This window comes from Cyprinus carpio, chromosome A2, assembly GCF_018340385.1.
Source record: "Cyprinus carpio isolate SPL01 chromosome A2, ASM1834038v1, whole genome shotgun sequence".
In the NCBI taxonomy this organism is placed as follows: domain Eukaryota; kingdom Metazoa; phylum Chordata; class Actinopteri; order Cypriniformes; family Cyprinidae; genus Cyprinus; species Cyprinus carpio.
This window is the reverse complement of record NC_056573.1, coordinates 21,417,610-21,440,217: the sequence shown is the minus strand read 5'-3', so window position 1 is coordinate 21,440,217 and position 22,608 is coordinate 21,417,610. Positions and strand designations below refer to the sequence as shown.

The window sequence follows — 22,608 nt, the reverse complement described above, 5'->3', positions numbered from 1 at the left end:
TGTGTGTGCAGGAACCTCTAATGGGTCTTAATGCATGTTTGCATTAACCTGTGTGACTGTGGAATTAGTTTGTTGACTGTAAGGATTTATTCCATTGTGTGACCGTGTGTCTGTGTGAGTCCTTCAGTCGGTTTATCAGCATAGTAAGTGAACACTGGGGTATAACATTAAAGACCTAATAAAAATGCAAATAAGATGCAAATAAACCAGTTACTTTTATTCCGCTCACAAACACACACTCTTCTGCCCTGACTTCATCCTGATGGATGACATCATCTCAACCTGATTACTCCTGACATGCTGGGAGATCAGATGCTCTTGCTTTTATGCACACGCACACACGCACGCTTGGGTTATTATTTACTGAGACCCTCAGGTAACACACACACACACACACACACACTCTAACGCACCTGTGTTTGCGTACCTGCCCCTGAGGAAATCATTGCACTTTCTGTAAATCATCTGTGTGTGATAATGTACCCGCTGAGGCACTGATTGGCTCGGAAAGTACAATATAATTGCACGCTATCAGTAATTCAGAGTCCAATCAGGTTTCAGCTACCGCACTAATTCAATTTTTAGTGATTCATTCTTAAAGCATGAGAGAGACGGAAGCGGAGATAAAAAGAGTGACTCTAATACTGTACTATAAATACATGTTATGTATTATTAGTGTTATTGTGTTGTCAAGGACTTCACCAGAGATTGTTAGATTACTGTCCTAGCAAAAATAAAGCCCTGCTGTGCGTTGAAGTCACAAGCCTATTGGTTTGAGTCGTCAGGATGTCAGGGTTGATTTATCTGCTATCATGATAGGTGGGGCTGGCCATCATACTGGGATTTGTGTTTCTATGTAAGAGGCAGAAAGCTGCAGCACTGTTCTGTTGGGGAGGCCAGCGGTGCAACATGATGATGGTGGGGAGCATTAGTGTATTAATGGACATTTATCAGCTTACCTCACTTCTTAGTGCTTGTCAAGTAATGAGCAAACATGGTTTCCATTCGCTTTTACTTTCTTAATCTGCACAGAGGATCCATAATGATCCATTAAATGAATTAATTAGGGACTTTAAGCAAACAGCTGCTGATGGAACGACAATGAGGTTGGATCACAGTAAGTGATGATTAAATGCCAAATCAGCCCTTTTCTTGTCTTCTTAAATGACTTTTTTTGTAACTTTGATAATCCTCTCTTGTTTAGTGATGCATTCTTGCTTAGTGATTGCATTCTATGGCAGTTAACAGTTTACTTCCTGTCACCGTTGCTGTTCCATCAACATCTGTTTCTTGAAGTCTCTGTTACTTCCAGGACAGCTTAGTGCAGTTACACATTTGGGGTTAAATGTCTAGTTCAGTGGTTCTTAATCTCGCACTGTACTCCCACTGTCCAACACAATATTCAAAGGCCCCCTGTATAATATTAACAGAACTATAGCTAAGATTTTCACACTAATATTATTATGAACAGAAACTTGGAGTGTTGATATAGGTAAATTAACTACAATTAATTTTGTGAGCCCTGTGTGTTTTTATAGTGTGGACAAAAAATATTGTTTGGTTACCAACATTCTTCAAAATATCTTCTTTTGTGTTAAAAGTCATATGAGTCTTTTAAGTAAATTTTTTTCTTCATAATAAGGTACACAGATGAATCATGCACAGTAAGAACTACATTTATTCAGAAAGTGAAAAGGGTCAAATGTGTCTTATAGTGTGCGTCTTTGTGGTGGATGTGATTTAGCAAAGAGCAGGTGGGAGAAACCGAATTTGATTTTGCAGAGATTGTGCTGACTGAACAGTTAAACTAGAGTTATAGACTAATAAATTCTTAAAACGCAACAAAACAGCAATCTCAGTCAGATCTGTCTCTCTGCAAAGCAGCGGCAGGGCGTGAATTACTGGAGGTGGATCCAGGTCTGGCTGGGAGTCTGGCCAACATTGTTCCCAAAGGAAAGGAGTCTTCCCACAAGCCCCTGCAGCTCTTGCAGCCTCACCAGCGCTGTGGTGTTCAGGAGAGGCCTGTGTCAAAGGTCTTTGTGGATGATCCAGATGTGCCTCCACTTATGTGAGCGAGACAGAGAGAGAGAGAATATGCTATGATATGACACATCAAGAGAGCATAAGCATAATCACTCTCTCTGCTGAGCTCGTGGAAGTGTGTGTGTGATGAAATAATGTGAGATATATTTAGTTCTCTTCATTAGACATATAGTTAAGCAGATAAGTAATTGTCAGTCTCATTTAAGCTTGCTGAATATTTCGCTGCTACACGTCCTTCACTTTCAGTGTGTTCTCTCCTTCTATCACACACACACACACACACACAGATACTCGTTTATTGACGTACAGTTGCGTCTGTCTGATATAAAGAAGGAGGTGTCTCTAAATGCTGTGTCTACACCAGATGCGGGCATCCTGTCGGGACAAAACTAAATTACTCCAATTATAATCAATGACGCTGTCCGCAATGGAAATGCCTGTTTTGTTTTGCTTTATTCAGTTGATAGACACACTTTCTATTTTTGATGTGCTGGTCAAATTATTTTCTACATCCATCTGAAATGATTTTATTCATGAATATAATATGTGTAAAATGTATTGCTATATATGTACTCTTTTTTTATGTTTACATCAAAAAACAGCTTGTGATGTTTCTGGCCTCTGACCTACTATTTAAATGACCCTTTGTTTGTAGTAGTCATAGCAATAAAAGTATGTCTAAAATAATTTTGCCTTTCTAAAACAGGTCATACAAAGTCACCTTTATTTCTATAGCACTTTATGCAATACAAATTGTTTCAAAGCAGCTTCACAGTGATATTAAGATGCAAAAATTCAAAGGTTTTAATGGTTCTTCAAATATGAGACAAATTCCAATTTTGCTGTAAAGCAACTCTAAAAAATATAGTGTCATTATCGTAGAGTTCTATTATATTCTTCATTATAAAATTCAGCTATAACCAGCTCAACAGAAGGCAACACTGTCAGTTTAATGTTGATTCAATTTAGTTCAATAAGGTGTCAATGTTGCAAAATTCATTAATTATGAAACAAAATTGATTCAGCTATAAAGCAGCTCAACAAAATACAATAGTGTGATCATCCACCTCATTTCAGGTCACAGTGAATTTTTATACCAATGAATTTATTTTGGAAATTAAACTGCCAACGCTGATTGTGTCAGTAAATATTCTGAGGTGACAAACAGCTTCAATGCCACTGTAGACAGCCTTACATGTATTGTCACCTGCTGGTGGATGGCATAACTACATCATTTTGAGTCCAAAAAAAGATCCTTCATCTTTAAATGTAAATTATTACTACATTTAAGTATTAAATGTATTAGATGCTTTTGCACTTATACAAAAATTTTCAATTTCAAATAAATGCTGTTCTTTTGAACGTTCTATTTATCAAAGAATCCTGAAATATTTTTTTATTTTCTTATTTGAATTATTTCTGAAGGATCATGTGACACTTTCATATCACCAGTTTTGTTTAAGGTTGTCTAGAAACAAGGGGTGGCTCAACTTCCCTACAGGTTCAAATCAACCCACTCTCCCCTATTGCTGTTTTTACTTTATTTTTTATCAAATACATTTTTATCAAATAAATGCAGCCTTGGAGACCTCTTTCAAAAACTAAAATCTTACCCACCCCAAACTTTAGAACAGAAAGTGTACTTAATTTGTAATTTGATTCTGGTCACTTGCATGTGGTTAGTGATTATTATTCAAGATCTGTGTTCATGTTTGTTTAAGTTGGTAAATAGTCTAAGATTTCTAATCATAGGCTTAGAGTCAGTTTGTTGTGCTGCTTTCCCTGTCCTTCTCTTTTTTTTCTTCTTATATGTGTTGGAGGAATGTGTGGATATGGGTTGGAGATGAAGGAAAATGCTGTTTTGTGTGTGTGTGTGTGTGTGTGTTTGTGTGTGTGTGTGTTAAAGAGGTCAGATGTGTACATAACTGCCAACGGATGAGCTCATTTCTCTGCAGTATTTCTATTTTCAGGAAAACAAGAAGATATACTCACTCTATAGTTCACACTCCTTACAGCTCACACACACACACAACAAAGGCCAAACACATCACAGTATATCCACATTCTTTACAGCTCAAATTCAGGGTCAGCAGGTACACAGCTTATCTCAGTGTTTGAGTGTTATTCTTCAGTATTGTGTCTGTGCCCTTTCCCCTGCTGCTCTATGTTCGTACGAGTGAATTATCGGTATGTGCAGATGGACTATGCAGGTTTAATTTTCACCTTTATTAAAAACTCCTGTCAGCATATGAGTGATTTACAATGCTGCTGACATTTAAACACCCCTGTGCTGTGCTGGACTAAATATTATGAAAGCCATTTTAAAGAGACGCTTCAGAGAATAGAGTAAACCCATTACACATCAAAGAGCATCATTTAGAGATGTTTTTAATTAATGACTTTCAGGCAAACCAGATTCTAAAAAATATACATTGGGGGCCAATAGTGTTGGCCTATATTTTGCTTTTCTTGTGTAACACAACATTTTTCTTAAATGCAGAGCACAAATTCTGAATATGGGTCACCATACTTGGCTCTATGTCACATCAATTTCACTGCCACTTTCTTTATGAATTATATTATCAGCATAAAAAATTGAGTTAAATGTTGAATTGAAAAATTAACATGAATGTCTTAGTAGAGTGTATCAAGCTGCATGAACTCCACAAGTTTATGTAAAACTTGATGATGATATCCATGTTGTAACAATGTCATGATTTGAGATGATCCAGAGAGCATCTTGTGTTTTAATGGAAATAAGAACATCTAACAAGACCAAAAATGTGATTATTTAGTGACTTTGAAATTAGTCATAATTATACTTCCATTTAAAAGATTGGGGGACAGTAAGATTTATTTTGAAGAAACAAATACTTTTATTCAGCAAGTGCATTTATACATTTAAACATTTATCATGTTACAAAAGGTTTAACATTTTTATATAACTGCTGTTCTTTTGAAATTTCTATTAATCAAAACATTCTGAAAAAAATGTATCATGGTGTCACGTTGGGTTTTGTTTCATGTTCATGTTTTCACATCTTTTATTTTGTAGTTTAGTCATGGTTATGTTTCCTGGTTTGTCATGTGATTCCCTTGATTGGAGTTCATGGTCCTGTTTAAGTTCATGTTTACTTCATGTTCCAATTCATGTTCTGTTAAGTTTGTTTATTTGAAATAAATACTGCACTTGGGTTCATCAAGCTCGCCTTCAGTGGACATTTATTATATAGAGCATCTATTACAGAAAGACTTTGAATATGAACCCAGCAGTTCGCCTCCTTTGCCTGACAAGCCAAGGAACCTCCTTTGAGCTCGCTGCGACAAGCCACAAGCAGATCTAGTCCAGGGGTCCCAAGTCCACGTTCCTGTGATGGCAGCTGCCATCTCGTGTGTATGGGCTGCACACTACTCTTCAGTCAATGAGTCCGCTCCAGAGCCTGCTCCAGTCGATGATTCTGCTCCAGAGCCCTCTCAAGTTCATGAATCTGCTCCAGAGCCCTCTCAAATTCATGAATCTGCTCCATAGCCTGCCCCAATCCATGAATCCACTCCAGAGCCCGCTCAAGCCCTAGAGCTCAGTCCTGCACATCCCTGAACTCTCTACCTGTCTTGTCACAGCCATGAAGGCTGTCTCTGAATACCCTGCCTGTTGTGTCGGGGTCTTGGAGGCTCACAAACCGTCTGCCTGTTCTGTCACTCCCAGGTGATCTCTGCTCCGCCATGGCCTCCTGACTTGTGGTGGTAACTTGCTCCGTTCTGGTCAACTGCTCCACCAGCTCCACCGTGCTGGTCATCTGCTCCACCATAGGGATCCTCGGTCCCACCTGGTCCAGGCCTAGTCCTCTCTCATCTTGCACTGTCGTCACTCCTCCTTTTATCCTTCAGGAGCTCCTCTGTGGGACAGGAGACCGGTGAGTGGCACAGGTGGCACTCATTATCATTTACTCCACCGGCCTTTCTCCACTCCCATGGCTCTCGGCCCCGCCCTACTCATCACAATTACATTTTAAAATATATTCATATAGAAAATGTTAATTATTTCACTATATTTCTGTTTTTGTTTTTTTTTTATTTTAATGTAAATGAAAGTAATTTTTTTATTTTATTGTATTGAATTTTTTTATTTTATGTTTTTATTTTTTTTTTGTGTTGTGTTGTATTTCGCTAAATGTTCAGAGTTAAGATGTTCAGACAATTTCTTAACCAAAACATTTGTGAAAAGCAATTTGAAAATGTAGTCAATGGGTTGAAATATAAGTTTACTGCATTTCATGTGCTTTTCACATATGCTGCAAGTGTATTGCACTTCATGTGCTTTTCACATTAGGAACTGCACACCAAAAAATTATTCTGCTCCAGATGTGTGTGTTCACATTAGGACTTATTGTCCTAATGTATCCAATCTGAATTTTAGGTTTTTGAAACTGTTGCAAATGAATAAAACAAGATGATTTAACACAGCAGCTGGACATAGACTGAATTATTCAACCCCTGTCACCCTGACAAAGATGCTCTCTTTTCTTTCTCTCCCCACTGTCTCTTCATCTCCCCTGGCTCTGCTGTTCCTCCAATCTCTGACAAGGAGAAGATGCTGTCTGCTCTGACTTTCCAAGAGACTAACTCCACAGTCAGGTCATTTTTGATGTTACTTCCCTTTTATTGATTGGTCTGTCTTTTTCATCCTCACTTTGCACGTTCTCTCTCTCTCCCCCATTTCTTTCTGTAGCCTTAGGATCCTGCTTTCCCGAGAGAAGTGTATGTCAGATGGTGGTTGCACAGGCTCTGAACTATGGCTGCTCTCTATCTTTCTGAGGTTAACAGTATCTCTCCTAGCTGCTTGATGTCATAAGCACTTAAATTTATGGCTTATGAATCATAAAGATGTATAGCCGTAATCTTAGTCTGTGTTCACAGAAAGAGAAATTAAGGAAGTCTGCATCTACTTCAGCTGCTTCATCTCAAAAGAGAATTGGGACTGGATTTGAAATGACATAGGTGACTGGATCAGCAGAAAGACAAAGAGATTCATGATTGTGCTTTGATTTACAGGAATGTTCCCATAATGCACTGCAGTACTGGGGTCACCTTAGAGTGTACCATAAAGCAGAGTATTTAAACAGAGCTTTCAGTGGATTTGAGTTTAACAATGTGAATTTACACCTTTGTGGACAGATGGGATTTTTTTAGATCTCTGGTCTTTTGTGTGTCAGGATACTCCCACTGCACTAGAGACTAAAAATGCCAACAAAGAGGTAAAAAAACTCCTCCAAATGATCTAAATCAAATTCACAAACATGCCATTGTATGCACACAATGAAAAAACAATCAACCTTAGTTAAGACAGCACATGTACTGTAAAAACCCCTGTGTGTGCTGAATATTCTCATTTGCTCTGATGTGTGAGATTTGAAACCTAAGAAACTTAATTCTCAGAGAGAGTGTAAATCTCATTAATGATAAATGAAACCCTGAGAACTGCCTCACTGTGGGATTCTCAGTTTCAGTTTCACTTTAGAGTGCTTTATTGCAGTGTTTCCCAACCTTTTTGGTCTTTTGTACCTCCACATTCCCATTAGTAAGGCACAAATGCACCAAACCCCAAACCAGAAATGTAGAAATATATATATATATATATATATATATATATATATATATATATATATATATATATAATACCTACAATTTCCTAAATTTCAAGGCCACTGCTTAGTCCTATTGGAAGTTATCCTAACAGAAGTAAAAGGGCAGTTTTTTAAAGCATATTTCATAAATTAATGTAGCTAATTTATAGCGAAAGTGTGAATGGGATAAAAAGAGACAAGTAGAAAAAGCAGATTTACCAGATTTACTTATTTTACCTCATATGTTGGCAGGTAGTGAAGGCGTTCTGTCCTTGAATTATATTTCTATATATTTCGCCCTTTTATTTTTTATGTGCACAAATACAAGGCATATGCAGATTCCAGTCTGTTGTTACGAGAACAGAGAGGGTTTCAGGGACAGGAGATGCTGGGTGAGAGGAGGAATTTACACAGCACAGCAATGAGAGCATTAAACATTAATCAGGGATGGTTGTCACTGTAACCATCTGATGCTGAGTGTAGACTATGTGCAGTTCCTGTACTGAGCGTTTGTATAGAATCCTTAGATTTTATCATTTCAAACTGACAACACCTACACAACATGAGGACAACACAAGTTTCTGAAAGTGTAAAAGAACAAGTCATATCTTTTACAGTGAGAGAACGTAAATTGACATTCCCAGAATTCTCTGTTACACTTTATTTAAAAACTTTTGTTAAAAAACGTTTCTTATTAATTTTTTTTCTTATCAGTTATGTACATTAGGATTATATGTCATATTTTATGTTGATAAATTAATGTTTATTGCATTATTTTAGTGTCAAGTGGTGCCTTGCAGCCTCTTGGTGGTTTTGGGTTGATGGCATGCACAATATTGCGTTGATCAGAGATGATCAGAGATGCAATGTCAGTAGTGTGTCACGTGCCCACAAGCTCTCTGTCTCGCGCCTGTGTCTGAAGCACCGTCTGAGCCTCCTCCCTCATCTCAACAAGCAACGGCAGCAGGAGAACAATTCAAATCAGCAATCATGCGGTCGCGCGGAGAATACGGTAAGGCAGCTATGTGTGCGTTTGTGTGTGTACAGCTGACAGCAGAACCGCTGTTGTATTTGTGCTTTCAGACATCATGTGTTGCTCATTCCGGTGTAGGCTGCAGGCGCGAGCCGACGCGATGCAGTTGTTGCACGGCGTTGTTGCGGATGAACCAGATGCTCTTTGTCAACGCTGTTGAGGCCATCGACATTTCTAACCGCACATTTTTGCATTTAACCAGGCGACTGTGATGGGAATCGTAATGAATTCAACGATTCGCTTTCTCATTTCGATTCGTTCCATTAACGATTCATTTAGTATAGCTTGTTCTTGCGGTAGACATTAGGAAAGAGTGAAATCTTATTTCATAATGCCTTCAGCAATCACAAATGATTAAATCATTGTAGTTTTTAACAGAACATTATATAACAATTCCTGAAAAAAAAAATAATGTACATAACACCGACTTTTTAATTACTCTTTACAGACTTTCATGTCGGTGTATAGCGTTATAGGCTATTACATCAAGTACTAAAAAGAAAAAAAAGGTTGCATATGTGATGTATTAATTATTTCATCTAAAACAAAATGTCATCGATTACATAAATCATTTTTTGAATACTTAAATACATGTTGCCATATGCTTAAGCCTGTAATATAACTACAATATAGCACATGAAAGGTTCTTGTTTAATTTCCAATCGGACGTGACAAAAGTAATAACGTGTTCAGTCAGAATATTTCAGAAACCGATTTAAGTATTTCTTTGATTCACTAAAAAGAATAGGCTCATAAGAGTCATGCGTTCGGGAATCAGATCACAGTTACAGATTCACTTAGAAGAACCGACTCGTTTGTTTCTCGCTGTATATTCAGTCGTGATGTTGCGTTGGGGAATAGTATTGCATGAAACACTGTTTGTATGCTGTTCCGTTCACATCGGGATACACTTTCGAGATCCGTTTGGACAACCGAGTGTCATGTATGAGAGCGTGCGTGTGTTTGACAGATTTGAATGTTTTTTTTAAATCCACAGCCCAACCTCGCGCCTCCCTTCCTGAACGAGGTCCTTAAATTACCCACGAACACTAAGGAGCTCGCGCTTTCCCTGTCCGGATCATGGCATGCGCCCCATCCCGGACTTTCACACGCGCGGCGCCGAGGCTCGAGAGCAGTGAACATGGGAATCAGGTCCAGAAATGCCACTAACGGTGCCGAGGACTCGCGCGAGCGGAAGAGCGCGCTGGCCGGAGACCTGGAGCAGTGCGCGGGGCAGGAACGGGACGGCGCGCTGCTGCTCGTCGGCTCGGGCAGGGAATCTGACTTCAAACGAGGATCGCAGAACATCGGTCTGCTCGCTAAGACGCCCCTGGGCTACACACGTCCCGTGAAGAGGAATAATATCAGGAAGCGACGGATACAGAATCTCATCTACGACGCGCTCGAGAGACCACGAGGATGGGCGCTGCTCTACCACGCGTTTGTGTAAGTGAACCCAGGTGCATTTCACAGCCAGAAGCGCCCACACACAGAGGGAACAGCCCAGTTAATTATAAATTACAACAATTCAGTTCAATCCAATTTATTTGAACAGCCCTTTTCATTGTTCCAGGTTTTACAGTGAATGCATGCTCCCTGAGTAAACTCCCTGAGATTAATTATAAATGATAAATAAACCCAAAGAAGAGAGGAAATGAAATGCAAATACATGGAAATCCCATTTATGTGTTTACTCTTGGCTGTAACTGTTATATACAAACATGTAACCAAATACTCAAATTAGAGGAGCAAATGTCAAAGTCTAAGAGTCATTCTGATTAAACACTAATCTGATATTGAGGTTCTCCTTAATGGCCCCAGTTATGCATATATTTACAGTTGTGGGACTATGTAGAGAATGATAGCTTGCCTTTTAATGAGCAGGAAAGCAATTGTTCTGAGTTTTGTGCTTTTGCATTGAGCACTATGAAGTGTATAATGTGGTCCCATTTGTTCTGGAGCTCTCCATGGTACTGAAGCAGAGCACAACCTCCAGCTGAGTGACCAGAAATCGAAGTACTTATAGCTGTCTAGCAGCCGTTTGTGGTTGTATAACAGCGCCATACGCTCATTGCAGAGCCAGAGATACTGCCTGTGATCATTGTATCATGCTGTGAAGAGGTCCAGGCTCTGGTCTGTGGAGCTGTCCATGGTCCTGATATCAGTACTTGTGGAGCGATTATACAGCATAGAAAACAAATAAGTGACTCTAGAAAGGCAAAATTATATGTTAATGCTGCTTAAGTAGAAATTGTTCTTTGTCAGGAATTAGAGTGCAGATGAACAACTTCTCTTGAAGCCCCAAGCTTAACACTAAACCTCTGTTGTCTTCACACACACAAACACACATTATTCATGGCCCATTTTCTGTCCACCGTGCTTAATGCCTCATGCAGGATGTGGATCATACAGTATCTGCAACTCAGCACAGCCTTTGTGTCCAGTGTGTGTGTTTTCTCAGATATTATCAGGGCTTTTAACCAGGCCTTTGTATAATGTGAGGTTAGTCCACACCATATTAATGTGAATAATTGATTAAAAAAAACTCTTTATGTGCTGAAAAGTGTTGTGGCGTGTGTGTGGGGTTTGTGTGCATTTGGGAACAATTTGCAGTTAATAATTAAACTTGCCTCCACCCTATTATAGCAGTTTATCTAGAGAAACGCTTAAATTAAGTTGTTAAACATAGGGTGGGACTTCCCTTTTTATTGTTGTTTAATTGATGCTTTCTGTTAATCCCAGCATGGCTGGTATAGACTCTGTGGAGCAAAATAAACACATCTGCAGTAATAATAAAAGAAAAAAATGGTGCAAAATTCATTTAAAGATAATATATAGTGTACAATAAATATAAATTATGCAATAAAATAAGTTTTGGAATAATTATTCAAATCTAATTTCATAGTGTAACATATTCATAGTACATAATACAAGTAAAAATGTGTGTGTGTGTGTGTGTGTGTGTGTGTGTGTGTGTATTTGATTCTTATTTCATTATAGTATATAGTACATATGTAAAGATTTTTTTTACATCTTTTAATTGTGTGTGTTTATATGTATGTATATATATTTGTATGTATTTGAAAGTTATTTCATTATGTAATAGTCTATATAAAGTGTATCTGTCTTATATGCATATATATTCATATATAGCTTGTATAAATTTTGTAATTAATTTTTAATTGTGTAGTATATATTTATATATATATATATACTATACTACATTAATTTTTAATTATGTAGTATATATTATGTAGTGTATATTTTATATATATATATATATATATATATATATATATATATATATATATATATATATACACACACACACATATAAAGAAATAATATTTACTTTTTGTATATATTGATTGACGTTTTAGATAATTAATCATTTGATCTTCAGGCTGCACCTCTAGAGGCATAATTAGCTGTATTGCACGATGGGTGAGCCAACTATTGGTAACTTCCTCTAGATAATTGCCTCAGTTGTCATAGTGATGCTTGTGGAGCATCCATGGATATGAGAAAAACATATCTGACCAGCACACTTTTTATGTCTCTGTGTGATGTGTAAGCTGAATTTGTCAAAACCAAATGGTCTCTGACAAGATGAACTTGATTTAAACTTACATAGAAAATAAACAAATGTGATGGGGAGTTGTTTGGTGAATAAAATAGAGAATAGAATAGGATTTGTAAATGCCTTGTTAATAGACTGATATAGTAATAGTGGTATGGGTTCAGCAGATTTGCTTAGCTCATTAAAAAAAGAAGGTTTGGGTTTCATATGTCTGTTATTTTATATATTTCTTTAAAATTTGACAGGATGTGTCTGATTTTCAGCATCGAGAATTCTTTGATTTATATCTCAGGAAAGAACATCCCACTTTTCTTGAAAACACAGGAGATTAGAGGTTTATCTTGTATAAGGTGTCAGGTTGACGCATAAGACTGATTTACTCTGAAGATTAAGACGGTGACATTAGTGTTGTGAAGAGTCGCTGGCTTAATTAAACTTTCCGTGTGCTTCATTAAATGAGTTTTGGGAAAGGTGTCAGGTCATGTATAAATAATGATTGAAGCAGGCTACATACAGTAAGTCAGGGCAATGATGATTAAATGAAACCACGCTCTTATGTTACCTTGAAAATATGAAGTCAAAACCTTCAGCTGGACTGAGTTATAGGGTCTGATCATAGCTTGTGGGTAACAGGGCCCAAGGCCACTGACTGCACTCTTGGCTAGAAACTCTTAGTGGAATTTGAAACCGGCAGCTAAATCACACTATCACAGGGAGCTCCGCAAATACATAACGTGAGAATTTATGGAGGTTGAATATGACAAGCTGCAGAGTTTCCAAATGGGATGGTGGTAGCAGCTTAATGGTTAAAGATCTGAGCTAGTAATCTGAAGGTTGATGTGGTGATTTATAAAGTGGAGAGCTACTGGGATCCTCCATCACAATTTCACCCTTGAGCAAAGCACTTCACCTCGGGTTGCTCTGGGTGGGGTGTTCCTGTCATGAATATATTGTTAAGTTGCTTTGGGTAAGAAAGTGTCAGCTGAATGTCTAATAAAATAACATGCTGGATGGATCCAAGAGGGCCAGTGAGGAGTGATTTGCAGTAAACCAGTCTAGTAGCAGGTGGTTGCCGCAATGCAATGATAACTGAAGGTCAGTTGGACATCTAGGACGATGTCCAGGGTTTGTCCTCACCTGGTGGTGATGACTGTGTCACCTTCAACCCATAGAGAGAGAGAGGGCATGTGGGGGAGGTTGTGACTGGTTCAGAGAGAAGCTTAATGCTGATTTACAGCTTTCTACAGCAAACAGAACCCTTCATTCCTATTCCACATGAAGGTGATCCCACCTAATCCATTCTCTCCATTGATCCAGCCGTTATCCATAATTAGAATAAAAAAAAAAAGTTGACAACCACTGCCAGCATTTTTGATCATTTTCACAAAATTTTTATGGCATCCAGAATACTTTGTTGTATGAATATCTGAACATGCAATATGTCAAAAGAAAGAACAGATCCTCTGCTTTAAACAAACAAATCAATATTTTGAATTAAAAGGTGAGAAAATTGTGTTTTTGTAAAAGACTATGTCTGAATCAGATTTAGAATGATTATCAAAACATAGATGTAGTTTTTATTTATATTCTGTACCACTTTGTGGGTGGACATTTCATTTGGTAACGTTAGACAATTTTTATTTATATTCTATTTAATGCTTGATGATCACATTATTTTATATATGCATTTGCTCACAGTGTGAAATCCTTTTTTATTAGATTTTTTTTTACTGTACTAAAGCACACAAATAATATTTAGGAAACAAGCTAAGATCACATACTCGTTCATTTCTCTGAAAAACAACGCTACAGTCAGTTAATCTACTTTGAAATGTGTGTTCCATGTCAGAATGTCCGTTCTTGTTTTGGTTTTTGTGATTCCGCCCCTTTGACAATTTTATCCAATAGTATTTTAACAAGCCAGTTGGCGGAAAATACAGCGTATTGCAGCCATGGAAGCCAGCAAACAAACTGGGTCAGAGATCGATTCTGAGCAGCAAGTCTGAGGAGGAGCAGACAGGAGAAATGTGAATTTTGTCTGCATTACCCATTTTAACTGCTTGCTGTCAATATTACATTCTGCACCATTACGCTTCTCTTTTAAAAAGTAGTTTTCTACAATATCTTAATATGAAATTATATTCTTTTATTCATGATAGATAGATCATAAATAGGCATTGGTAGGGTCTTTTGGTTAGTTACTTGACCTTTCTAGGGTATTCTAGCTAGGATGTTCTCGGTAGTTGCCTGCCTAGCATTTCTAGGGTCTTTTGGCTCGTTACTACAGTAGATCTATAGGTTATTCTAGCTTGTTGCCAGGATTTTCTAGTTAGTTTCTAGGCACTGCTAAGGTCTTTTTGTTAATAACTGGGCATTTCTATGCTATTCTAGCTGGTTCTGGCATCAAATCAACTAAGCATAATGAGCTCACTTCAAAGAAAAATTAGTTTTCTTACATTTGCAACAGGTTATTCAGTGACTTCAGTTTCCTTTTGCCTAAGCAGCAGTTTTACAGTGGAATAAAACTGGAAACAATAACGGCAGTATCACCTCACACATTTGTAGAGGGTGCAAAGTCTCTTCCTCCCTAAACTGCATTACCCAGCATTCTGATGCCACATGGTGTTTCCTCACCTCTAGTTGGCCTCCTCTGCAAGTGTGTGTGTGAGCGTGACCTTCGCAGTCAGATAAAAGGTTAAACGATTGGGAGAGAAAATCCATTTATGTCATGTATGTACAGCTCTAGGCCAATTACTGTCTCTTTCTTTAACACACACACTCACTCGCAATGTGGATGTGTAAATATGTTTGTGTGAGCGCATGTGCTGTGTGTGTGCGCTCTCTGCGGTTCTGTAATTCACAGATCATTTTATCCCGGCAGGTTGCTGTGTTACTGAGTGAGAATGGAAATGGCGTGCTGTCAGAGTGGGAAATCCCACTGTATGTGTGTGTGTGTTCAGATATGTGCCAACAAAATAATGTGTTTTTGTTTTTGTGTAGCAAACTTGTTTGACAAACTGAATTAAACTTGCTGGAGAAAGTGGTTAGCTCATTAGATGTGGTGCTTATGTGGGCAGTTTGAGTTTAAATCTAATGTCTCTCAGTCACATTCCCTACTTTTCTTCCCATGATTTAACATCCTTCTCTCTTCTGTACCTATAAATAAAAGTGGCAAGAATCCACAAAAATGTGCACATAACAATAATTGTTGTTGTAAGATTGATTTGTGGCTTTTACAAGTAATTTGTAAGCAAACATTGGTGTCTTGTGGAGACAGATTCTCACTTTAATATGTCAGTAGAGTAGAGTAAATGTTGCCTGAAGCAAGGAACATTTTTTGTGTGTGTTACTCCACTCACATATTCCAGTCCTCATGTCATGTTACATCTATAGTCTAGTAATTTTCATTAGCCAGACATTTCCAATAAAAGAGGCCAAGAATTAAATGGCAATTTGTTGATAAATTCTTTAACCTGTATGATAAGTGATATGATAAGATTAATATTTATTGCAAAATGGTTAAATGGATAGCATTTGCAGTACAGTACCAGCAGTTGGATTTAAACTGAAATGCAATTTAAATTAAATTAAATTGAAAGAAATTCATAAGTGTTTTTAATAATATAGTCATTTTTTAATATGATTCACACATTAAAGAGATAGTTCACCCCCCCAAAAAAAAGTTCACCCCCCCCCAAAAAAAAAAACAATCTGTCACCATTTACCCTCAAATCTTTGTAAACCTTCATGACTTACTTTCTTTTATGGAACATAAAAGATATGTTGAAAGTCAGTGGTGTCCAAACAACATTGATTTTTATTGTATGGGAAAAACATTTTATTATACATTCAACATATGGAGTATTTTCTGAAACTATAGATTATATTAATGAATTTTTGAAATTTGAGAGAATTTTATATGTATTATAAAATTTTATATGTATTAATAATATTTTAGTAAATGTGGGAAACCATAAACAGAACATATGACGTTCTGAAACATGACGTTATAAACTATTTGTTGTTTTGTCAAACTAATGAAATTCTGCTCGTGTGTAACTGTGTTGAATTTCTTTAAATTGAAGTAAATTCAGCATGCTGTGGGGTGTGGCCAATTCAATTCGAATTCTAGATCTAGATAATATATTTAAAGAGAACCCATTCTTGAAGGGATAGTTCACCAAAAAAATTCTCCCATCATTTACTCACCATCATGTCATTTCAAACCTGAGTATTCCTTTACATGTTGACGATTGTTCAACCATGGTCCATGTTAATGTTTAATTAATGCAGAAAGCAAACACCTGAAGATGCACCAATAGAGTAGAAGTAGAAGTAGGTGTTCTTTGTACAGGTGAACGTAACCTGCTGAATACAGAATTCTATGAAGCATTTGAAGGGAAGCATAAAATGATCTACCACTGATTGATCTTGCATCTTGAGTTTAATGAGGCCATGAGCGCCGGCTCTGCCATCCACACACACACACACACACACACACATCTACCTGAGTCAGGCTTGTCTGGGTAAAAGAGTCCCCAAATGTACTGGACAAGCAACCAGGTCCAATTCCCTCAAGCTCCAAATCTTTACCTACTCTGACAGAATGACTTGCAATAAGTGAAATGCTGCTTGTTATGTGAAAGAAGTGGTCATTCAGGAGACCTTTTTATCCAAAGCAGCTTACAGTAAATTTATTACAGGGACAATCTCCCTGGTGCCCTGCTCAAAAGCACAACAGTGATTGCTCATGAGTCATTCCACTTTCTGTCTCAGAGTTTTATGCGGCATCAACTTTCTAAAGAAGTTCTGTAGCTGTAAAGTACTGCTGAAGTAGTGAATATGGTCAAAACTGAGCAGCTTGATGTAAGGCCTACAGGGGTTTCCTTCCTGTTTGGAGCTCTTTATTAGATCTGTTCTGTATTAGATCTGTGCGTTTCTTCCATATATTTAAGCTAAAAGCTCTGCCAAATCATATTCTAATCTTATTCTAGTTTGGCTTCAGGACAGCCTAGTTCAGGATTCTACATTAGACATCAGTGGCTATACAAGATAAGGGCAAAACAACTTTAAAATCAAACATTAGTTCATTAATTTTCTGAATATTACACAGGCCTGCATCTTGAAAAAAGCCTAACATTACCTAATTTGATAATGCTGAGTTCATATATATATATATATATATATATATATATATATATATATATATTTATATATATGTATATATATACAGTGGGTACAGAAAGTATTCAGACCCCCTTAAATTTTTCACTCTTCGTTATATTGCAGCTATTTGCTAAAATCATTTAAGTTAATTTTTTTTCCTCATTAATGTACACACAGCACCCCATATTGACAGAAAAAAACACAGAATTGTTGACATTTTTGCAGATTTAGTAAAAAAAGAAAAACTGAAATATCACATGGTCCTAAGTATTCAGACCCTTTGCTGTGACACTCATATATTTAACTCAGGTGCTGTCCATTTCTTCGGATCATCCTTGAGATGGTTCTACACCTTCTTTTGAGTCCAGCTGTGTTTGATTATACTGATTGGACTTGATTAGGAAAGCCACACACGTGTCTATATAAGACCTTACAGCGTACAGTGCATGTCAGAGCAAATGAGAATCATGAGGTCAAAGGAACTGCCTGAAGAGCTCGGAGACAGAATTGTGGCAAGGCACAGATCTGGCCAAGGTTACAAAAAAATTCTGCTGCACTTAAGGTTCCTAAGAGCACAGTGGCCTCCATAATCCTTAAATTGAAGACATTTGGAACGACCAGAACCCTTCCTAGAGCTGGCCGTCCGGCCAAACTGAGCTATCGGGGGAGAAGAGCCTTGGTGAGAGGTAAAGAAGAACCCAAAGGTCACTGTGGCTGAGCTCCAGAGATGCAGTCGGGAGATGGGAGAAAGTTGTAGAAAGTCAACCATCACTGCAGCCCTCCACCAGTCGGGGCTTAATGGCAGAGTGACCCGACAGAAGCCTCTCCTTAGTGCAAGACACATGAAAGCCCGCATGGAGTTTGCTAAAAAACAGAGAAATAAGATTCTCTGGTCTGTTGAGACCAAGATAGGCCTTAATTCTAATAGGTATGTGTGGAGAAAACCAGGCACTGCTCATCACCTGTCCAATACAGTCCCAACAGTGAAGCATGGTGGTGGCAGCATCATGCTGTGGGGGTGTTTTTTTCAGCTACGGGGATTGGAGGATTGTTTCAATCGAGGGAAAGATGAATGCGGCCAAGTACAGGGATAACCTGGACGAAAACCAGAGTGCTCAGGACCTCAGACTGGGCTGAAGGTTCACCTTCCAACAAGACAATGACCTTAAGCACACAGCTAAAATAATGAAGGAGTGGCTTCACAACAACTCCGTGACTGTTCTTGAATGGCCCAGCCAGAGCCCTGACTTAAACCCAATTGAGCATCTCTGGAGAGACCTGAAAATGGCTGTCCACCAACGTTTACCATCCAACTTGACAGAACTAGAGAGGACCTTCAAGGAGGAATGGCAGAGGATCCCCAAATCCAGGTGTGAAAAATGTGTTGGATCTCTCCCAAAAAGACTCATGGCTGTATTAGATCAAAAGGGTGCTTCTACTAAATACTGAGCAAAGGGTCTGAATACTTAGGACCATGTGATATTTCAGTTTTTATTTTTTAATAATTGTGCAAAAATGTCAACAATTCTGTGTTTTTCTGTCAATATGGGGTGCTGTGTGTACATTAATGAGGAAAAAAATGAACTTAAATGATTTTAGCAATTGGCTGCAATATAACAGAGTGAAAAATTTAAGGGGGTCTAAATACTTTCCGTACCCACTGTATATATACATGGCAACTTAAAAATTTTCCCCGCAAAATAAAAATGAAAATGTATGTGCTTTAATGCATTTCTCAAATGAACAAAAAGCAGTCAAATTTTCAAGTTTCAGTTTTAATAATAAAAAGAAGTATTCAAAATGTATCATTTAACTAACAAAATCTGAAAATGTTAAGGGTTGTTGAGGAATGATGAATACAGACGTGAGATTCATACTTTAAAGAAGACTTTACTGAGAACACAAGGGTAGTACAACATATAACACTACAGTAAATAATAACCGACAAAGGATAGAACAGAATATGGAGTAAAAATACATACACAAGGTAAATGAGGGAACTAAACAGGAACAGCTGGACAGGGATTAACTAATCAGAAACCATGGCAACTAATGAGAACTCATAACAGACATGACAGGAATTTAACTAAACTTAACATAATATGACAGTTTATGAATATTATGCAAAATTATTACAATATTGACCAGATAGGAAATTTAATGCTATTGGTAGCCAATAATTGATCTCACAAACGATGCTTATTATGACTGGAAGTGAACACATATTTAATTGGATACTATGTAGTAGTAGTAGTTTATGTTGTTTTTTATGTTGTTTTTTATTTTACAGGCAGATATGTCCACTTTTAAAAACTGTTCTTGTTAATGTGTTTTTCCCAATCAAACAGAAGTGTTTTATAGAGTAGAAAATGGATTTAATTTGATTTAAAAATAGCATCTTTCAGTGTATCTCTGTCTTTTTCCTCTCTCTCTATTTGCTATGGCCGCTTTACTGCCTCCTCAAGCACACAGTCATGTGACATGTTTCCAAGGTAACATTGCCTTGTGTAGCGGAGGAGGGCTGCTCAACTGTCTGCCTTTGAACATACACACTTCCAGCATATTTACACTACTCAGCCTCCTCACCGCACAGACACACACTTACACACACTTTTTAAGCAGTTGCTGTGCAATCAACAGCAAACAAAAATAAGGGAATAAGTGTCAGAGTTTGTGTACTGTATGTGTGTGTGTGTGTGTGTGTGTGTGAGAGAGCGTTCATGCCTGTATATGTGTGATAGTGAGTGCATGTATTTTATTTCCTATGCATGACACAGGGATGTGCTCGACAGCTTCTGTTGCTCAGCAACTGTCCCAAATTAGGGCCACAGTTAAAAGTGAACAAATAGATTATGCCTACACAGGAAGACTGTGAATTTGGCTTAGACGTACATGACACCTTAAGTACATGTAAATGTATGTGTGTGGCATGGGCAAGAGTCATTCCGGTGCCTTAGGCAAGATGGGATATACAAATGCCCTAAAGAGTACCTTTGTTGATGAGCAGTATACTGCAACTGGTCCTGTTGAATTTAAATGGACATATACTGAACCATCTTAGAGACAAGTAATTACTACAAAGCTTTTACATGTTTACAATGCCCTAGTTAAAGAAACAACTGATGAAAGGTTAAGCTACATTTCTTTGAAAAGGGTTACATGGTCCATTTCTTGGCCTCTGTTAAACCACAGTGGAAGCCATTGCCTTCGAATAGAGTATTTCCAAAAGTGGATGACCAATTTATCCAAGAACACAGCAGCTCCTCATCTGGGAAGTCCCAAAATATTGCCGAACAACTGCAGGCATCTCAAGCATTAGCTTAGGTTGGTGTTCAGGACTCAAATCATAATTTCAGTTGCTGAAAAGAAACAAAAGTAAAGTTTTAGAGTGGCCCAGTTAAAGTTCTGAATTGAATCCTATAGGGAAGAAGGGGGATGTAAAAAAAAAAGTTCATGCTCAAAGACCTAGTTTGTCATGGAGTTTTCCAAAGAAGAATGAGTTCCTCAGCAGAGACAAGCAAAGCTCTGATCAAACTGGTGCTAGTGTTTAGTTGCAGTTATTGTTGAGCAAGCAGATTTTAGGTTTAATATTATGCCATTTACTTTTACAGTGGTGAAATGAGTATATGTTAACTATTTTTCCTTTTCAAAGAACAAAGTAATCATTAAAATGCATTATCGTTTTTATTAAAGGTTTTTTTGTGCAACAGTAAATTGAATTTGTTTTGAAAAACCACACAAGGCACTTATACGTGTAAGGAGGACTTAGCATAAACTTCTTTTGTTTTTTAAAGGGGTCATATTTATAGATTAGAATATAGAACCATGTTTTGGTGGTGTTTTTATTATTTTTAGCGTTTCCCCTGCTTTTCACAGAACAGACCTGCAACCCCATTTTTCTGGGTTTGAACCACTCGTCTGCATATGCTTCTTCATGCACATACTTGCTTCCTTGTGCTCTGGTCCCCAGTGAGAGCTGTAATCTACTGTTCCCTGAAATCAGCGGACAAATACTGTGCTTTTAACATCCACCTCACTAATAACCTCTAATGGGGCTACATGTCTCTCTCTCTGGCTCCTTCTCTGTTCCTCACAACTACTACAGAATAATTCACTCTAGTATCCAGCATGCTCTGGGGCAGAACCGCAAGGCTGTGTGTGTATGTGTGTGTGTTTATTATAAAGGTTGATGTGTCCTGTTATGACTCACCTCATATATTGATGCTCCCATTACAGCCAATATGCCCTCAACATTGATCAGACAAACAGCCAAGTTACACATACACACACACACACACACACACACACTCATTCTTACAGATGCGCATGTATACACACACACATGTCTCACAGCATCACCAAGACAGAACACAGGCATAGGGAGCCTTAAATGACAGACTCTCTCTTTCGAAGACATGGATAAACCGTATATATTACATATATATTACTACTTGTTTCAGAATGTTCAGAGAACATTCACGTAACATTCCCATAATGTTAACAAAATGATAATTATATATATGATATAATGATAAATAAGTAAAGGTTACTTACATTTTTACATTTCTTTAACTTGATTTTATTAGTCCGTTCAATGTAATTTAACATTGTATAACCAAGCTGATTATACTTAAAAATTTAAGTAGCAATATTTTAAACAGAAGTAGTAGTAGCTGCACTGATCATGTTTACCCCATAATAAATATGCATTCTCAGAAATATACCCTTGTCTCTGCATGCCAATGGTCTTATTTGGCAGTTAAAAAATGCACACTGCATATTTGGCTCCATTCAGTGGATTATAAAATGATACCAGATTTGACTGTGTCCACTTACCAACTGAATCACTATTGATCGGTGTGGATTGCTCTCATCAACCTTTATATTCAACAAACATCTCTAACAATTCTGTAGTTCTTTGTAAACAGCACTGAAGGGGTCATTTTACGAACAATCAAATTTTCCTTGATACTGTTGGTTAAAAGAGTCTGATATACTGTGGAAACATACTGGAACTTTTAAAACTACCTCGACACAGGAGGGTGCCTGATCATGTGTCTCTTACGTGCACACCATAGACTGTCCGGCCGCTGCACTTGCACGCTTCAGAGTTCCGTCTTTTGCATTCCGTCAATATTATGTTGCCAATTAACATTTAGAAA

General features: G+C 37.6%; 1 protein-coding gene, 1 long non-coding RNA gene and 1 pseudogene across 2 annotated transcripts in view; all 3 read left to right on the top strand.

Annotated features, from left to right (window-relative positions):
* The window catches only part of LOC109049350, a 6,662-nt pseudogene extending 5,123 nt beyond the window's left edge, over window positions 1-1,539 (top strand).
* Window positions 1,540-5,740: 4,201 nt separating this feature from the next.
* Window positions 5,741-7,649, top strand: LOC122149069. Its single transcript, XR_006162820.1, has 3 exons — window positions 5,741-5,957; window positions 6,629-6,678; window positions 6,773-7,649. It is a non-coding gene; the product is annotated as an uncharacterized LOC122149069 (long non-coding RNA).
* Window positions 7,650-7,773: 124 nt separating this feature from the next.
* Window positions 7,774-22,608, top strand: part of LOC109099182 (potassium voltage-gated channel subfamily KQT member 3-like) — a 35,388-nt gene continuing 20,553 nt past the window's right edge. Inside the window, exons 1-2 of the mRNA XM_042778406.1 lie at window positions 7,774-8,679; window positions 9,698-10,146. Coding sequence (XP_042634340.1) covers window positions 8,494-8,679; window positions 9,698-10,146 — 635 coding nt within the window. The 5' untranslated portion in view covers window positions 7,774-8,493. The remainder of the gene's footprint in view (window positions 8,680-9,697; window positions 10,147-22,608) is intronic.